This window comes from Neomonachus schauinslandi, chromosome 5 (assembly GCF_002201575.2).
Source record: "Neomonachus schauinslandi chromosome 5, ASM220157v2, whole genome shotgun sequence".
In the NCBI taxonomy this organism is placed as follows: domain Eukaryota; kingdom Metazoa; phylum Chordata; class Mammalia; order Carnivora; family Phocidae; genus Neomonachus; species Neomonachus schauinslandi.
The window spans coordinates 3,554,696-3,572,496 of record NC_058407.1 but is presented as its reverse complement, the minus strand read 5'-3'; the positions used below and the strand labels follow the sequence as shown (position 1 = coordinate 3,572,496).

Sequence of the window (17,801 nt, the reverse complement as noted above, 5' to 3'; positions counted from 1 at the left end):
TACCTTTGACCCAGGTTCCACGCCTCAGAAAGGTCTGTGTCCCGCCCCCCTGCACTGTACACTTAGCCCTGGGCCATGGAGGGATGGGAAGTAATCAGGTGCCATTGCCCATAGCTGCAGGCCCCCCAGGCAGGCAGGGAGCGTCCCCGTCACTTGGCCGAGGGCATTTGGGCATGTTTGAGGAGGTGATGCCTGTCACCCGAGTCCATCCTCCCCGGGCTGGATCGGGCAGTGCACTGGGACCGCGGCCCCCCCACCAGCTGACTCACATGACAGATCAGCTTCCTTCTTTTAAGTTAGGCAGGTGTGTGTCTTTTTTTCTTTTTTTTAAGATTTTATTTATTTATTTGACAGAGAGAAACACAGCGAGAAGGGAACACAAGCAGGGGGAGTGGGAGCGGGAGAACCAGGCCTCCCGCTGAGCAGGGAGCCTGACATGGGGCTCGATCCCAGGACCCTGGGACCATGACCTGAGCCCAAGGCAGACGCTTAACGACTGAGCCACCCAGGCGCCCCAGGTGTGTGTCTTTTTAAATAATTGACTGCTTAACCGTGTGAGGGAACATAGCTTGCTGAGTGTCGGCACCGAGTCCTCGCAGGAAAGCTCAGCCGCGGCCTCCCTTCTCCCTTGCTCTCCCTCACAACCGGGTTCCTGGTCTCTCCGCATCTTTTTCCCATTCCGATTGTGATCGGATGGGGCTGGGGTGGGACCACATCTGGCACACCTGCAGGATGCCCGAATCCGAGGCAGGATTTCCATCCCGAGAGCCTCCCATGTGTGGGGACCCCCTGCTGCCGCTGGTCCCTTTGTGCGTGGAGGCTGGGCTCTGCTCCGTGAGCTGCAGGCATCCTGGCAATCAAAGAGCCTAGTGTGACCTATTTATAAAGTATTTCAGAATCACTTACACGAGTATTTTGTCCTAAATTCTGTGTAATTAGGAGATATAAATCCTACTCCGTGATTATTTTTGTGCACTAGCGTAACCTAGATGAGAATCCTTCCCGTGTAGGTTTTGTAAAAAACAGAAGCCATTTTAACAAAAACATAAAAGGAATTGATTTCATCTACACTGTTCTCTCAAAGGCTTGAAAACCGCGCGTCTGCATCAGTAACCGGGAGGCCTTGTTGCCGGTTGTCCCATTTGCAGACCCTCTCGTTTCCCAGCCGCAGGAAGGTAAACTTGACGGGAATGTTTCTGGAGTCTTTGTGAATTCTGGCTGCTGAACCGTGGCTGGCTTCCCACCGGCCCCGTTTTTCCCCCTAAACCTCAGTTGAAGCCGGAGGCTTGCCAGCAGGTGCTCCTGGCTGTGGCAGGCTTGGGGTGAGGCGTTGGGACGAGGAGGGGGATTGGTCCCAGCAGCGCCCTCTTGGTGGTGCGCCCTTTGGTAGGGAGGCGGGTGTGGGGCCGAGTGTCCGTGGCAGCGTGCGTGGGGCTGGGGGAGACTTTTAGGAGGGGAGACTCATGGGCCGAGTCTTTTTCTTGCTCTGGCTTCAGGCATGTGGTCCCCAAGGCCCCGTCCTCGAGTCACGGGTGCTGCGGTCAGCGCTCGTGCAGGGCCCTGTCTGTTTACTCCATTCTTTCCAACGTCCTAGGCGCCCTCGAGCCTGCGGCAGGACGGAAGCCGGGACCTTGATGATGATCCGCGTCACCAGTGTTCTGCCAGCCTCGATCGCCAGCTCCTTGCACGGCGTTCCTCGTTTCCTGGCGTGGGCCTCTCTCGGGCTGACGCCACACCGTCTTACCCCTGCCACTCATCCGTAGGGCCCGGAGCATCCCTCCTCCCGCCCCTCTTTGTGTGATTGAATCTGGAAGGACTGGTAGAAGTGGTCTGGATGGACCGAGAGGGTGGGAGGTAGGGAGGCGATACCGAGCCTGAAAGCTCGCAGGTGTGCGCGGGGGGTGGGGCCGAGCGGAGCTGGGGTGAGGGAGGTGGGTGGTGAGGAACCTCCGCGGGAGAGCCCCAGGGAGGGCAGGTGTTTCCAGAAGTCTCAAGCGTGGAAGTGGCCCAGGATGGGAGAGGGGCACCTGAGGCTGGGAGCAGGTCAGGACTGGAGGTGGACGGAGGCTGGGGCCGCCCTGGAGTGGAGGGGAAGGTCGGAGCCCACCCCGTGACCCCGGGGGGGTGTGAGGGACAGCACAGGGAGCCCTGGGGCCCGGAGGGGGCCGCCATGAGGCGAAGCATCGAGGGAAGGGGCTTCTGCACCCACTTCCAGCCTACAGCCCGCAGACCAGGCCCAGAAGGCGCCTTGCGGCCCATAGCCTCGTGCAGGGCATTGGCAGCTTCCTGGGAAGTGAGGTGCAGGGGGAACTGAGCGTCTTGGGTTTCCGGAACAAGCGCAGAGGCAATGTGGGAGAAGCTGGCCCCTGGGACCGGGTTTCATGCGGTCGCCTTGGAGGGGGATGCCCCTTCTGACCTCGGTGTCCCGGGCTGTGAGTCTGCCTTTATTAAGGGGTTTCGCACCCTGGGGACCCTCGTCTTGTAGCCCCGGGGAGGAGCTGGTTGTGCTCTGGGCAAGTGCGGCTGTGCCCCTGACGTCTGGCTGCGCTGGAGGCGCCGGGGTCCCCGAGTGGAGAACCTTGAGAGGAAAACAGGCTCCCGTCAGGCAGCTCAGCCCTCAGCCAGGGTCGGCCCCCCGGGGACCCCTTTCCTGCCTTGACACCCCTGCACCCTCCCTGTGCCCACCCCACAGCCCACGATGCTCCGGTGACGGTCCAATAAGTCATCAAGGATCAGCGAGTCCGAGAAGCAAGTGCGCGGGAACCTTCGAGCCGCGCTCCGCAGGCAGGTGCCTCCCTGTCCCACGGGGGCGGGGGCGGTGGCTGACGTCCACAGTCAGCGGCAAGCTGGGTCCTCCGGCTCTCCTGTCCTTACAGGTGGCGCTCTTCCTTCCTCTGCCCCCTTGATGGGCTCTCCCAGGGAGCCAGTGAGGGTCCTCGAAGCGGGTCAGCACGAGCCTGCTGTCCCGGAGAGAGGGGCCGGCCACCCTGTGCTCTCCGCACTCCAAGGGCTGACCCACCATACCAGGTGGATCTGCTTTATCCAGAGGCAGTTTGTGGATGCAGGTGGGATCGTTGTGCGCAGGTGCAGCGCTCCGAGGGGCGGTCAGGGCTGTGTAACTGCAGGTTCCCCCTGAACTGGCGGGGAGGACGCGGGGGAGGGGCCCAGCTCCCCGAAGAGAGACCCAGGCTTGGAATCTTACCGGTGAGGCCAGAGCCAGCAGTTTCTGGGAGGACCGATGCAGGCAGTCTTTCCTGCGGGGTCACCTGTGTCACAGGTGAGGGACTCTGACCATCTGTGTGTGGTGGAGCCGGGCCTCCCCGGGCCTAGGTGCGTGTGCTGTGCTTGGTGGGGGCTGCCCACGGTCTGTCTCCTCAGTGAAGCAGTTGATGGAATCTTGTTTCCTTTTCGAATCTGGGGATCAGGCCCGAACAGGTGGCCTCCATTGTCCTCTTGGGTCTTTCCCACCGTCCCCAAGGCCTCCACGTTGCAGCATCTCGAGGCTGTGGGATGGACTCAGCTGCTGTCCCCCGGCGGGATGGGAAACCACCCTTCTCGGCTGTGCCAACCTGTCAGTCTGGTTAAGCCAGGTCTCCACGCCTGCTTTCGGTGCTTCCTGCCCTCCCCTGGGAATCCACGGCCAGACCTTCAGACCCCTTGGCTGGGACGAGCACTGGGAGGTGGCTCCGGCAGGATCGCAGAGCTGGGTGCCGGCAGCCGGGCCAGGTGTGGACACATGGTGCGGTCCAGGCTGCGGCAGAGACCGCGTGCTGGTTCCCTGGAGCCCCGCGGCCCGTGGGAATGAGATGATGTGGTGAGCTGGGGCCGTCCTTGGATCCGGGGGACTTGCTGAGTGACGTCTGTCTCACGGTTTAGGTGACGTGCCCGCAGTGTTTCCATGAGGACAGAAACAGGGTGGTGGCATCTTTGAGGGCAGGTTTGCGTGGAACGTGGGTTTGTATCGATCCTCTGTTCACACACGTTCCCTTCTCGGTGCAGAAGGTGGTGTGTTCTGATTAGTTGCATTGTTTTTTTTTAGTCAATTAAGGATTTGGCGTTGGGCCTTTTGGGGTCCAACTTTGATGAAATTTTGAGTGAGATGCTTGGGCCTTTTCTGCTCTGGTAAGTGGAGGCAGGAACGTGGCCGTTGGGTGGGGGTGGTCATCTTGCTCCTTGGTTGTGGTCGCCTGAGGATTCCTGTTATGGAAGGTGTGGATATCCGCTGGATGCATCCCCAGAGGACCCTTTGAGTGGCTCCCTCCCCGACTCTAAGGGATGGTTACTGGTCTGATTCTGGCCGCTCGGGGGGTTCCAGGTCTTTGGGGTCTGCTTGGCTGAGTGGTGGGGGCCCACCTGGGGCAGGAGTGCCTGCGGTCAGCCAGGGACGTGGGGGCGTGGTGCAGTGGTGAGTTCGTCTGAGGGGCAGGGGTCGCTGATATGGGGAGACCAGAGCTGCTGCCGAGTGCAGGCCCCTTATCAGCTGTGCCGAGTGGCCAGAACGAAAGAGGAGCAGTGGGCTGGGTGCACGGGGGGCCCAGGGGGAAAGTGAGTGCCCAGGGTGGGAACAGCAGCCTCACTTGAGGGCCTGGTGGGGAGGGCTGGGGTGTGAGCTTGGCCGGGGGGTACCTGCGGTGCCCACAGCCCGGAGCTTCGCATCCCTGCAGCCCCTCAGGAGAGGGTCTCGGGGAATGGGGACAAAGCAGACTGCGGTGTGGGGTCAGGTCAGGATATTAAGATTTAGGGAGAATCCCTAGCACAGGACAAGTCGGTTTTTGGAACCTGGGTCAACAGACGGGGCCTGGGGCGTGGATGGCGGGGCCTGTGTGTGTCAGTAGTCGCGTTGTTACTTAGTGTGGGCATGGCCATTGGCTTTTCAGACTCTGAGCCGTGATTTTCATCCTTGCGCTTCTGGGTATTGATTCTTCCCACACTGACCGTGTCCTCTCGGTTCTCTGCGGAGGGAGGTTAAAGCCTGTCCACAAATCTGCCCTACTCAGCATCACAGCCACACAGCCTGACGGGTTCTGTGCGTTTGTTCTCGCCAAAGCAAAGGCATGGTGTGGGTTGTAATTGCCTTCGCCGAAGAGTGACGTTTTCCCATGTGGGGCCCTCCTCCTGAGAGTGAGTGAGGAAGGTCCCGTGCCTCTTGCTACGAGTGGTGCTTTCTCCCCGGAGAACTGCCCAGGAAGCCGATGAGGGCACATCCCATCTGAACCTTAAAGGTCCCAGGAAAGGTCACTGTTTACAAAGCCATTTGTCAGGGGGTCCTGTGGAGAGAGGGATCCTTCAGTCCTAAAACCATTTCTTCTCAAGCGACTGTTCGTGAGGTGGACCGTTGCATGCCTGATTTCCCACGGCCCGCGATGCCTGTGGTCTCCGGAGAGCGTCCCAGCAGCTCGTGAGTGCGCTCTGCAGACGTCACCCACTCCTCCTCGTCTCCCCTCCAGGGAGTCCCCCAAGTGCAGAGCCGCCTTGTCTGCCCAGCAGGAGGGGTCCGCCGCAGGCTTGCTGACGCACAGGGGGCCTTTGCCGCTCTGGCCCGGGGGTGGGGGAGGCCTGTGTCTCTGGTGCCCTTTCTTCTGTTTGTTTCCTTCCCTGTCACCTCTCCCTTCTTCTTACCCTGCGGTCCACTCATTTTTAGGCAGGCTGTTCCCCAGGAAGGCAGGACCTGTGTGCTCCGGACTCACTCAGTCCTGTTACCAAAAAGGCTTCAATTTGCCTGATGAGCTGCACTCCAAGTGTGGGGGGTCGGGAGACGGGCTGCTGAGGCCTGAGAATCACAGAGGCCGTGTGCACTGGGCTGCAGAGGCATGGTGGGCAGGTGTGTGCATGCACACTCCGGTGTGGCAGCCCAGGTGCCCCGGGGCGGGGATGTGCACAAACTGAGAGACACCTGTGGACGAGGACATCAGGGAGGGCTTCCTGGAGCAGGAAGCCTCTGTGGCCCCTGAAAGGTGCATGGTACCCAGAGACAGGGAGGGTGTGTGTAAGCAGAGGGGGTGGTGAAATGGAGGTGTGCTTGGGGACCTCCTCTTGCCTGAGCCCCAAGGGGTGAGGTGGAAGTGGAGAAGGGGGGGGTGTAGCCACCGGCCTAGTTGGGCACAGGGGCATTGCCTCACCCCTGCTTCCCGGCTCTGTGCCACGTCTCCTTACCTGTAAGGTGAGGGCGCTCTGCCCTGCCCCCCACCCCCCACCTCCCACCCCTGCCAGGCCTGCTGCACAGCTGCCCGAGGCCCACTCTGGTCGTGTCTGTGGACACAGCTCCCAGCCAGGGCCCAGCTGCCACCCCCCGAGGCCTAGACTGGGGTCAGGGGAGTCGTGGGCCCACTGGCCTGTCCCCGTACCCCTTCTCCAGAATCACTGGGGTAGGCTGCCTGGTCTCAGAGTTGATCTCAGGACCCCTTTATATCTTTAGTTCATGAGGTCACCAGAGGGCCCTTATATATGTGGGTTGTTTCTGTTGCTCTTTACCGGATTAGAAAGTAAAACTGAGAAATTTAAAAATACTTATTAATTTATCAAAAGCTGCCAACCATAAACCCATTACATATTCACATAAGTAGCATATTTTATTTTTTAAAAAATCATTCCCTGCACCTCCCTCCCCAGACAAAAAAGAAATGAGTGAAGGGAGCATTGCCCGCTTTGCAGGCCGCCGTGGGTCGGCTGTGAGCAAACACAGCTGGGGTGCTGAGTCCTGTCCCGGCCGCCGTGGCGTGAGAGCAAGCGTGGGAAAGCAAACGAGCCTTAGTTTTGACCTTGTGGGTCCCCCAGAAGGGGTTCCTGGGCCACACTCTGAGAACTGCCAGTTTGGCCTCGGGAGAGATTTCCCTGAAGTGAAATGAAGGTCCTTTTTCCCATTTTTTCTGCTTCATTTAAAATCTTTCTTACCAAAAAAAAAAAAAATCCTTCTTATCTTTTATTTAAAATGTTTAATTTTAAAACATTGTTTGCTATGGAATAGTCAACACATTCAGGATTCAAAAGGGGTTGAAGCTTAGGCTGACTCTCCAGTGCCCCTTCCCCTCCCCCTCCCTACTTCCTCTTCTCTGGTCCTCTGTGGCTGCTGGCTTTGCACACACTGCAGGTAGCAGTCAGCCCAGGCTGCGAGGTCTCCAGCAGGGTGGGGGGTGGGGGGTCCTCACTTCTTGTTCAGACTCTGGGGGCTCCCATGGGTGACTGTACCCCATGGGTAGACATGAGGGTGCACCCAGCCTATTTTGCTATTATAAAAACAACATGGCAGTGAAACGACCTTGCCTATACATCATTTTGCAAGTGTGAGAGGCTCCTGGAAATGAAATAGTACCGTTACTGGGTGTTGCAAAATGGCCCTGGGCGCCGCTCTCCAAGCGGGGGACCCTGCTTCCTCGTCCTCACGCCCACTTGCTGCGTGTCTGCCGGTCTGCTAGGGAGAAGGGCTTCTCGATGTAATTTCAATTTGTATTTCTGTCTTTATAAGTGAAGATTAATTGTCTTTCCATATGTTTAAGAACTGTTTGCCTTTTCTGGGAGCTGTCTGCATCTCTTGCCCATTTTTCTACTGGGCTATTTATGAACGTCGGACAGATTAATCCTTTGTACTACATGCTGCAAACATTTTCTCCTAGATTTTCATTTGTTTGACTACCGATGGAGGTTTTTGCCTTGCAAAAATTTGTTTTGAGAGTAATCTGTGTTCTTACCGCGCTTCATGTCTTGCTTGGAAAGGCCCAGTCTGGTCTGAGGTCCTGGACCCTCCCCTGTGGCTCCCGGGCTACTTCCAGTGTCTTTTGGGAAGGTGTGGCTCCAACCTTACCTTTTTCCACACAGCTACCCGGATATCAGTGTGTCTCTTCCCTTCTGCTTTGAAATGCCACTTTGACCCCGACGGGGGCTGGGTCTGCTTCTGTGCGTTCTAGTTTGTTCCGTGGCCCTGCTCTCTGTTCACGCGCCACCCCCACGCCTGCAGAATGGCTGTAGCTGCACCATGTTCTGTTACGTGATAGGGCTCGTCACCCCGCATCACTCTTGCTTTCCAGAATTTTCCAGGTTATTCGGCTTGTTTGTTTTTCCTTGCAAACCTTAGACTTAGCTCATTTTGCTTTCTCTAAAATCGTTTTCTAATTTTTTTAGGGGAATCACATTAGGCTTATAGATTATTTTAGAGAGTTTTGCTCAGGCTATCTCTCCTTGGGTATTTATATGTAACCATGATGGGAAATACATAACATGATGTATATAATATGCCTTATAAATGCGATGAAACCTATATGATATAAAACATACCATTTTAAGCATTGTTGAGTATGCAGTTTGGTGGTGTTAGGTACATTTACGTTGTGTGAGCCCATCATACCATCTGTCTCCAGAACTGTCATCTTCCCCAACTGAAACTCTGTTCCCGTGGAGCACTGACTCTCCGTCCCCCTCCTCCCGCCCCTGGCGCCCACCATGGGCTTTCTGTCTCTGTGGATGTGACCCTCCTGGGGACCATCTAAGTGGAATCATGCAGAATTGGCCCCTTTGTGACTGGCTTCTTTCACTGGGCACAGCGTCCTCCAGGTTCATCCGTGTTGTAGCCCCGGTCAGAATTCCCGATGTTCTTGAGGCTGAATGATACGCCGTTGTATGCGTAGACCACATTTTGTTTGTCCATCCATCCATCCATCCCTCTTTGAGCCCCAGGTGTCGGTACTTTGGGTGTATCCCCAGAAGCGGGGTTGCTGGGTCCTCTGGTAGCCCTGTGTTTATTTTCTGGCCGTGGGTGCTGGAAATTGGGCTGAGTGTTTCCTTGGGAATCTGGCAAATGGACTGCTCTGAGCCAGGCTGCCCTGGTTCCCCAGGCAGGTCCGTGAGCCGTCCCAGGGGAGGGTGGCAGTGTGGGAGTGACGGGGACCTTACAGTGGCCTGGACACCATCTTCCACCCAGTCATGCCTGCGAGTCCCTCTGGACCTCAGTGTCCTCCTCTCTGTAGAAGGCAGGACCCCGGAGTCCCAGCAGCTGATGTTTACAGAGTCCTTTGTGTCGGCCTGGCCCAGAGACAGGCGTGCAGGAGCCAGGACTTCAGCCTCCCAGAGGCGGGCAGGCAGGGATTGGATGGGGGGGACAGGAAGGCGTGAAGCCCATGGGCCATGTCAGTGTGGCTCTCCGCGCAGCTGCTGCAGGTGGGGGCTCCCCGGGCGCGCCCCCGGAATGGACAGAGCCCCTGCCCGGCCTCCACTGCTTCCCACGGCCCTACCAGTTCCTCTCTCCGTCTTGCTGTGAGTCTCTGTGCTGCTCCCTTTCCCTGGGGTGTCTCCCTCTGCATCCCGCGGCTGGCTCCTGCAGCTCAGAGCGGCCTGCCCTGGCCCGTGGCCCCCTGTCCCCCACTCACCCGGCTCCTCCTTTCCGTGGTTAGGAAGCGCCTGGGCCGTCAGCGTGCCTCCTCTGCATTCCCGCACTGGACTGCGTCTGGTACATAGTAGGTGCTCATTAAACACCCGTTGACAGGATCGCTCGTCGCTGTGACTCCCGAGGGTGCGGCGCGTGACTTGCACCCCTGCCTCCGTGGCCTCTGCCCCGTGACGGGGCACCTGCTACCCCTGCTGCACGGTGAGGGTGTGCAGCCCGAGTCCCCAGGGCTGTGGGCTGGAGCCGATATGCCGATGGCTCGTTCGGCTGCAGAGCCCACCTGCCGCCAGGCCAGCCAGGACAGCCCGAGTAAAGACCAGACCGTCCGGCGGCCACATTGGAGCTCAGCGGTTATCCGGGTGGCAGGTGCAAAGACAACTTTGAGGGTTCGGGTGTTTTTTTTGTTTTGTTTTGTTTTTTTTAATTTCTTTTTTCTTTTACGCTGGATGTGAGTTTTGTAACAGAGGCCCATGGAGGGAGGGCTGCTGAGCGCCCTCCATCCGGCCCCTCTGCTGTCATCCTTGTCCCGGCTCGGGTTGTGTTCCTTTCTTGGCCTGCTGAGCAGGAAATGTGGGTTCCACCTTCTCGTTGTGTGTTGTTTTAAACACGGAAAACCTTTGTGGCCTGTGGTGCTTGACACCCGGAGGAGGGCCTGTAAATATCCTGGGGCCTGGCCTGGGGTGGGGAGAGGCCTGGCAGGAGAGCCCTGGGCCTGGGCTGGGCTGAGATAAAACAGGAAAAGCAAAGTGGCCTCCGGGCAGGAGGTTTGGTGGCGCACAGAAGCTCTTTTCACGTAAGGGGCTGTTTAAAGCTGTGGGTTTACCTGGTGCTGGATTTGCCCGGTCCCGGAAGGTCTTTAAAATGCACCTCACCCACCCATTCCTTGACTGGCTGCCAGAAGCAGGTGACGGCCAGGAGACAGCCAGGTGACCAGGCTGTGTTGGGTCTGGGGTGATTGAGCTGAATGGCTCTGGGGAGGGGGGCAGTGCTCAGCAGGAACATAGATTGGGGTGTTCCAGGCGGGGGGTGGGGCCCGGGGCTGGCTCCTGGTGTCATGAGGGCTTTTTCATTGTGCTCTTTGTCCCTGCAGAGCAAGGGACACTACCCTGAGTGAGACCCAAGGGGCGGCCCTTCAGGGTGGGCAGTGCCTTCCACCCGTGGCTGTTCACAGCTCCTCTCCTTCCAGCTTCCCTGCCTCAGATGGGCTATGAGGGATGTGGGGAGAAGCCCCTGGCCCACGACTCAGGTGGACGGAGACGGGTCGGTTTCCCTCACCAGGCTCCTTCAGGCCCCAGGGAGCTTAGAGACTGTCCAGGCTGCCCCACCCTCGCCATGGAGAGCACCTTGCCCCTCACCCCTTTCCTTAAGAAGACTGAATGGGGGCAAGGTCCACGCACAAGCCTGTGATGCTCAGGCCACTGGCAGTGGGACCCTGGTGCTTAGCGAGGGCCCAGGTTCCTGTTAGTGGGCCAGTAAGTACTGTGACCTTTCTGAGAGTTCTTGTTCTGCTGGGCATCTCGCTGTAAGAGCAGGGGCAGTAGAGCATGGCCCACGGGCCAAACCTAGCCCATTGCCACCTGCTTTTGTAAATAATGTTTTATTTGGGGACGCCTGGGTGGCTCAGATGGTTAAGCATCTGCCTTCGGCTCAGGTCATGATCCCAGGGTCCTGGGATCGAGCCCCGCATCGGGCTCTGTGCTCAGCAGGGAGCCTGCTCCTCCCTCTGCCTCTGCCTGCCTGTCTGCCTACTTGTGTTCGCTCTCTCTGTCTGTCAAATAAATAAATAAAATGTTTAAAAAAAAATAATGTTTTATTTGCCCACAGCCACACCCATTTTGTGGTACAGCAGAATTGAGAAGTTAGGATGGGCCGTGTGGCCCGCCAAGCCCGACATTTCCTACCTGGCCCCTTGCAGAACAGGCTCGCCCGGCCCGCGCCTCGCCTGCTGCGGTGTCTTAATGGTGCTATGCCTTTGGAGAGCTGCCTGGTTTCAGACAGCTGCGAGCCACGCCCCTTTCTGCTTTCAGGAACTTGGGCCAGGGCCATGGCACGAAGTCATGCCTAGTGCCCGGAATTTGGAAGGTGCTTCCTACCAGCTGTCTCATTGGCTGGATCTTCTCAGGTCCTTGTTGTAAAGAGTGGTGGAGAGAAATTGAAATGAATTTGTGTGCGTTTCTAGTAGCTGATTCTATTTGCTTACATGACACAGAGGTTTTTGTCTACCTGCTCCTAAACGTTAGATTTTCTTGCTAGCGTTGTTTTGTTTAAATAAACATCAGTGTGGCCACTCTGCCAGGCTCCCTACTCAATATGCTAGGCAGAGGGGCCTGGGAACTGTCATTCAGTGAGGGATGTATTAATAGAGGCATGTGCTAGGGAGGGTGGGATGGCTGGGTCTGTTTGGGGTTAGGGCAAGCATGGGCTCTGGAGTCCAGTGATGTTGGCTTCTGTTTCTGATGTGCCACTTCTCTCTTATGCTGCTTCCCCAAGCCTCAGTTTCCCTTCCTGTCATTTGGTTTAACAGCATTGTGACTGGGACATAGGACACCTAGGGTGGGGGAGCTTGTCACTCCTGCCTGCGATTTGGGGCCCTGCACAGGTTTTGGGGTGCACAGGAGGCCTGGGGACAGTGAAAGCACAGCGCTGAGGGTTTGTCCTCCCCTGTGTTGGGGCCTGGTGAGCACTCCAGAGCAGGTGCTCCAAGCCCCCGCCTGGGGTTTCCTCTCCAGGTGTGTGTGTCTGCTGAGGCCCAAGGGCCTGGAGACAAGTCCTCAGGTGGGCCCGGCTCACACCTCTAGCAGGTACTGCTCTTTTTTTAATGCCACTTCAAGGACCAGGAGGGCTGGGCTTGGCCTGGCTGGCCTGCCTCCGTAGACCTCACTGTTGATCCTTGGGGCTGGTCTCCAGCTAGGGTCAAAGGGCACGGCCTGGTTTGTGCAGGGCAGGTGGCAGGGCTGAGCCTTGGTGCTGGAGTGCTGGCTGGGGGCTGCTGCGCCCTCTCCGAACCGGCTGCCTGCCCCCCCCCCCCCCGGGGTCCGGTCTGAACCCTCCCTTGGTGTTTTGGGCATTGTGGCCCTTGCTTCCCACTGCCTGCAGGCTCCGCTCACCTGCCGGCCCTTCCTTTCCCGCCTGTGGTTGTGGAAGCTGCTGATGGCTGGGGGTGGGGGGTAGTCTCGGGTGAACTGGACCCTCTTACCGTGGCTTTCCCCATCTGTCAAGCAGTGATGTCACCACCGTGCCCACCACCACCAGGTAAAGTGACAGTGTGCAGGGAGAGTGACATTTGTTGAATGTGGTTTTGGAAAGTAGGATCTGGGGTTTTGCCCTCATTATTGCTGCTCGCCAGGTGACGACCATGGGGTCATTCCACGCACAGCTGAATGAGGGGCTACCATCAACATGCTCTCAGAGCCAGAGACCGGGCACAGGGGAAGGGGGTGTGACCCACACAAGGTCACGCAACGTGGCAGGTGGCATCTTGTTCTGGGCACTCGGGACCACTGCACTCACGCCCGGATGGTGAGGAGAGGTGGCTCGGGTCCAGACTCAGCACACAGGCCGCTCCCAGTGGGTTCTGCAGTGGGAACTGCCCTGGACAGGCGCACGTCCCCTGACTGCGCCCCTCAGCTGTGGTTGCTGTGTGGACCATCGTGCTGCAGGACGCCCGAGTGGGGGTGACCTCACAGAGGGTGGGAGCCGCCTGGCTGGATGGGCAGGTGGTGCCGAGCCAGAGGTGGGAAGAGTGAAGTGGTCACCCGGTGGCTGGGAATGCCTCAGACCGCAGGAATGTCCCTGGCGGGGTCCCAGGGGCCCAGGGGGTCGGCGGGGGGAGAGTCTTGGCACTTCCTGTGGGGACCCGAGGGGGCTGGGATGGTGAGGATGGGGGGTGGGGTCCAGGCAGTGACCACGCTGTCTGGGTCCCACCTCCCAGGACTGTCTTTGGTCCCTTTGGCCCTCTCAGGGGCTCGAATTTTGCATTTTGACCTTGGCTCCTGTTTCGTGCCTCTGTCCCTGAGCCCTGCGGGGGAAGAAGGGTGAGTGGGAGCGCTGGGTTCCCCGGTGTTTCCTGAGCCCCACTCTTGTGTGGCCATGCAGTGTGAGGGGAGGGAGCAGGGCCGGTGTGCTGGAACCAGCTCGTACCAGCTCGCAGGCACTGCTAACATTGGCAGGGATGTGGGGAGCTGGCCAGTAACAAAAATGAAAGCCTGTAAACTTACAGTTAGGTGAATTCGCAGCAAAGGTATTCACTGGAAGTCCCTCCCTTCTGAATTACGTCACTACTTTTGTGGTCGCGAAGTGGCTTGCGACCGTTGTGTCTGGAAGGTGGAAATCCTGGGTCACGGCGGCCACTGCATCGGCCCCAGCCACGTGCCCACGCCTGCACGTCTCTCTGGTGGCTTAAAAATGGCCACGGTGGGAGCAGCCACGCCACAGAAACGGGCAGATGCTACGAATCGGGGCTTCGCTTCTCATTTTGTTGATTGTCTCGGCTTCATGAAGCGATGGAAAAGCCACGTGTGGGACGTGTGTAGCCACTCACCGTGAGGGGCACAGAAAAGCCGAGGCAACACTCCTGCGTTCTCAGAAAGCTGCCCTGCCCTTCAGCAGGGGTTCCCCCGCCCGCGACCAACGCGTGGGGCTCTGATGCGTGCCTCCCACGTGCACCTTGTCTTGTTCACGTAAACGGAATGTCAGCCAGCGTTCCTGTCTGCGCCGTACTCATCTTCCGTTAGGATCGTGCTGGACAAGGGAGGGGGGTGTTCAGGAAAAGTCAGAACATCCGTGAGCCGCACCGGCCCCTCAGCTTCCCCACGAAGAGTGCCGCACGTTTTACTGGTATTTGTGAGCGTGTGCATGCGTCTGTATATCTGTGCGGTTTGCAGTCGCTGTCCCACCTACGTCTCTGCACATGGGTCCCCGGGGCCACTCCCTGTGTGGTCATGAGCTCTCCGGTCCGGGGGTGTGATCCCAGGTCACAGAAAAGGGGGTGGCAGCTCACACCGGGCCCTCCCAGCTCTCCCGCTCTCTCTGACTTTCCAGGGCCACCTGGGCCATCGGTCAGGGTCACTGAGCTCGTGGGACCTGGGCCTTCATTATCCTCCCCTGGCTCACTGCACTGGGGGTTTTGGCCTGACCTTCATGGACAGACAGCCCCTGAAGATGCTTGCCCATGGGAAGAAATTCAGGCCTCCCCCCCACTCCCGGAGAAACACCCAGGTTGTTGAAAACTTGGCGTTAAGTTTTCCACAAGTGTTTATGGATTTAGGGACTGCAAACCCCAGCAGGGCTCCTGAGCAAAGTCCGTGGACGGCCCTTTGCTCTGAGGGCTCTCTGGGAGGGCAGCCCTTCGCAGCTGTGGCTGGGTGGCTCGGAGCCGGCGTAGGGCCCCGGATTTCCTGCTGCTCGTCTGCTCAGCACGGCCCCGCCTTTGTGCATCATTCCTTTGTTTGCCTGATGAGGGTTTGTGAGCCCAGCACGGGCCAGGCCTGTTGGGGCATCACCTGAAGAGCCACGGCTGCCTCTGCCCTTGGGGCCCGTGTTCTTACAGTGTGGGGCTGGGGGCCCAAATCCCAAACAAGGGAGTTAGCTGGAAGTTCCAGGAATGGCTTTCAAGATGGGGTACTTGGAGAAAAAGGCTCTGGGATGGGAGACACCCCAGAACCAGAGGTGCTGGGCCCCACAGTAGGAGCAAACGCAGTGGCCAGAGGACCCCCAGGGACTGGAAGGGGAAGCGCTGGGAGGTCTGGTTTCCTGCCACGTGGAGAAGGGGCTCCATGAGGTGCTGTGGGCCCCTCCGCCCCAGGCCCAGCTGAGCAGGAGGGTGGGGTCAGGGTGGAGAGGCAGACCGATGTGGGGACTGGTTTGGAGAGGGTGGCCATGGAGTGATCCTGTGATTGAGGGCTCCTTCAAGGGCTGTGGCTTCAGCAGCTGATGGATACACATGCCATCCGGCGGGAGGGTGAGCTGAGACTCCAGCTCCGCGCTAAGCTAGGCAGAACCAAGCTACCAGTGAGATGTCCAGCCGGCCGGCAGAGCTCCCAGGGAAGCCAGCAGGTGCTAGGTCGGGAGCAGGACATCTGGGTGTGGACGCCGGGAGCATTTGGGGTCCTGCTGCCTGTGCCCAGTCTGGCAGGACTGAGCTGTGAATCTGGGGTGAGAGAAGTGGATCCCACACAAGCCTTGTGTTTGGGAAAACCTGGGGGTCATCCACTGTGAGCCATGTCTTGAGCCTGGCATGGGGTTGGGGACAGGGTCAGTGGTCTCCAGTGTCAGACCGCTCCTGGGGAGTGCTCAGCACAGGGCCCCACAGGGCTGGATGGGAGTTGCGTGTGCACTGGGGTTCTGGGGGCAAGGCCTTTGGGGTGTTGATTAGGACAACTGAGTCTGCGCCTCCGCCCCGTCCCTCCTGTTTGCCCTGCAGAGCCTCAGAGTCTGTAGCTGCCATCCTAGGCCATTCTGACCGCGGGGTCCGGGGCTGTCTTCCCAGAGGATGGAAAGGACCTGGCTGTCTCTGGGACTGGCCTGGGGGGAAGGGGGAGGCGCGCAGTTCTCAGCGTCTGTGACTCCCCAGGAAGAAGGTTAGGACGGGACAGCATCCTGTGGGAAAGTGGACATTGTTTGTCCTCAGATCAGCAGGAGAGCCATAGATAATCGGGAGATGAAGCCAGGCCGGGGAGTGGTGTGCGCTGCGGGTCGAGGCAGATTGGCTGGGACGCTGCAAGCGCCGGAGACCAGGAACCACTCTTTTAAAAATCTTGGCTGGGAAGGGAGATAAAGTCCTTTGTGGTTTCCAAGTCCAGTTTCCCTAGACACTGCCGCCTTTGTGTGTCCAGAAGCCATTCAGCGGGTTTCCAGAGCAGCGTGCTTTGTGTCCCTGGGCCAGCTCTGCTGGACTCAGCCCTGCGTGCAGGGGACCCGGAGCCTGGCGGGTGCTGCCTGGAGCCACAGCACCAGGTGCCCCCGTCGCACATGGTCCCCGTGAGTCCTTGTAGAATGCCCTGGCTCTGAGCAGGGATCTGGAATAGCCACGGCCAGGGGGCCTTTCCCCAAGCGTCTGCTTCCACGTGGAGGTACGGGGAGGGGGTTCCTTCCGACGGCGGCAGGGCCGGGTGGTGGCGGATCCCGCTGAGCAGCTGGTTCCCCTTGGGGTGGGGGGCTTACGGGAGCTGCCCTGAGCTGCCTGGGCTGGGCTTCTGGGTGCTTGTGGAGGGCATCTGAGGAGGTAGGGTTGGGGAGTGGGGGGCTGGTGGGGCCCGGGGGACACATGGCAGCAGCAACCAGAATGCACAGTGAAGGTAGGATTTGTCGAGAGGGCATCCACTGGACATGAGCTCCGCGTGGAAAGCTTTGCTCTGGGTCGCACTTGGTGTCCGAGATCCGGTCTCCTCTGTGTCCGAGACAGTGGTCCGTACTGCCCTCCATCTCCATCTGACAGATGGGGGAATGAACCTCCCCAAATTCCCGTCCACCCAGATTTTGTGAACGTGACCTTACTTGGAACAGAGACTTTGCAGATGTAATCAAGATGCGGTAGTTCTGGGGTACGATGTGCCACACTCCAGTGCAGTGCAGGGATGCAGCATGGCTCCCCTCGCAGCCTGGACCCGTCCTCGGGTAGGGTGGGTGGGGAGTCCTGGTGTCTGGTCCTGAGCTGACAGCAGCATGGATGGTTCATCCTTTTGAAGGGCCCAGGGAGCCTGAGGGAACAGGAGGGACAGGGACGGGCCGGGCCTCTGGGAGTCCCTCGTTTGGGTGGGCTGTGTCTGGACCCCCCACCACAGGCTGACATGAGTAGCCGGCAGGAGGAGCCCAGGGTTGGGGTGAGCTGGCGGCTGGAGGGATGCGCCCCTGGCTCGCCGAGGCGTGCATTGTGTTCTGATGGTGCAGGGCTGGACCCTCGGTGCTTTGTCCCCTATCCTGCTGCCACCTCATTGGCTTGCTGGAGCTGAACTGGGAAGGAAGGCAGCCCCAGCTCCAGGGCCTGTAGAGAATCCCAGATGGTGAGAACCCACCCAGCCAGAGCCTTGCAGGAGGTGCAGAGCTTGGCTGGTGTGAGGCCAGCCCTGAGCCCTTTTCTCCAGGCACAAGTCAGCTAGGTGTCCCCGCTCCTGAGCCGTGGTCCCTGCCTGGCCTATCCCCTCCACCCCACGTTCCTCTGATGCCAGATGCCGAGGAATCCCTCAGGTCTTTTTGGAAATGAGAGGAAATGGGTTTTACGTTGCTGTACTTCACGTACCCAGGTTTTTATTTTCAAAGTTTGAAAAGCAGTAGGAACGCATTATAGGCCATCTGGAGAGAGTTTTACAAACCACCCCATGCGGGGGCCTGTGTTACCTTTGGTCTTTCTGGACACCTGTTTGCCATCACGGTGCGCGGGGCGGCAGCGTCTGTCACTCGGGCCGGGGTCCTGTGCGAGTCCACGTGATGC

The 17,801-nt window shown here is 58.9% G+C and overlaps 1 protein-coding gene across 5 annotated transcripts in view; it reads left to right on the top strand.

The window, feature by feature from the left end:
• Window positions 1-2,712: 2,712 nt before the first annotated feature.
• The window catches only part of GRAMD4 (GRAM domain containing 4), a 70,389-nt gene continuing 55,300 nt past the window's right edge, over window positions 2,713-17,801 (top strand). The window contains exon 1 of one of the 5 annotated variants that reach the window (XM_021687819.2): window positions 2,713-2,784. Coding sequence is in view for 4 of the 5 variants with exons in the window: in XM_021687815.2 (XP_021543490.1) it covers window positions 4,100-4,122 (23 nt within the window). In the remaining variant the exon portion in view is untranslated. Of the gene's footprint in view, window positions 2,785-3,801; window positions 3,815-4,094; window positions 4,123-17,801 lie in introns of those variants that run through there. The other 4 variants (XM_021687816.2, XM_021687815.2, XM_021687818.1 and 1 more) reach the window with 4 other exon arrangements.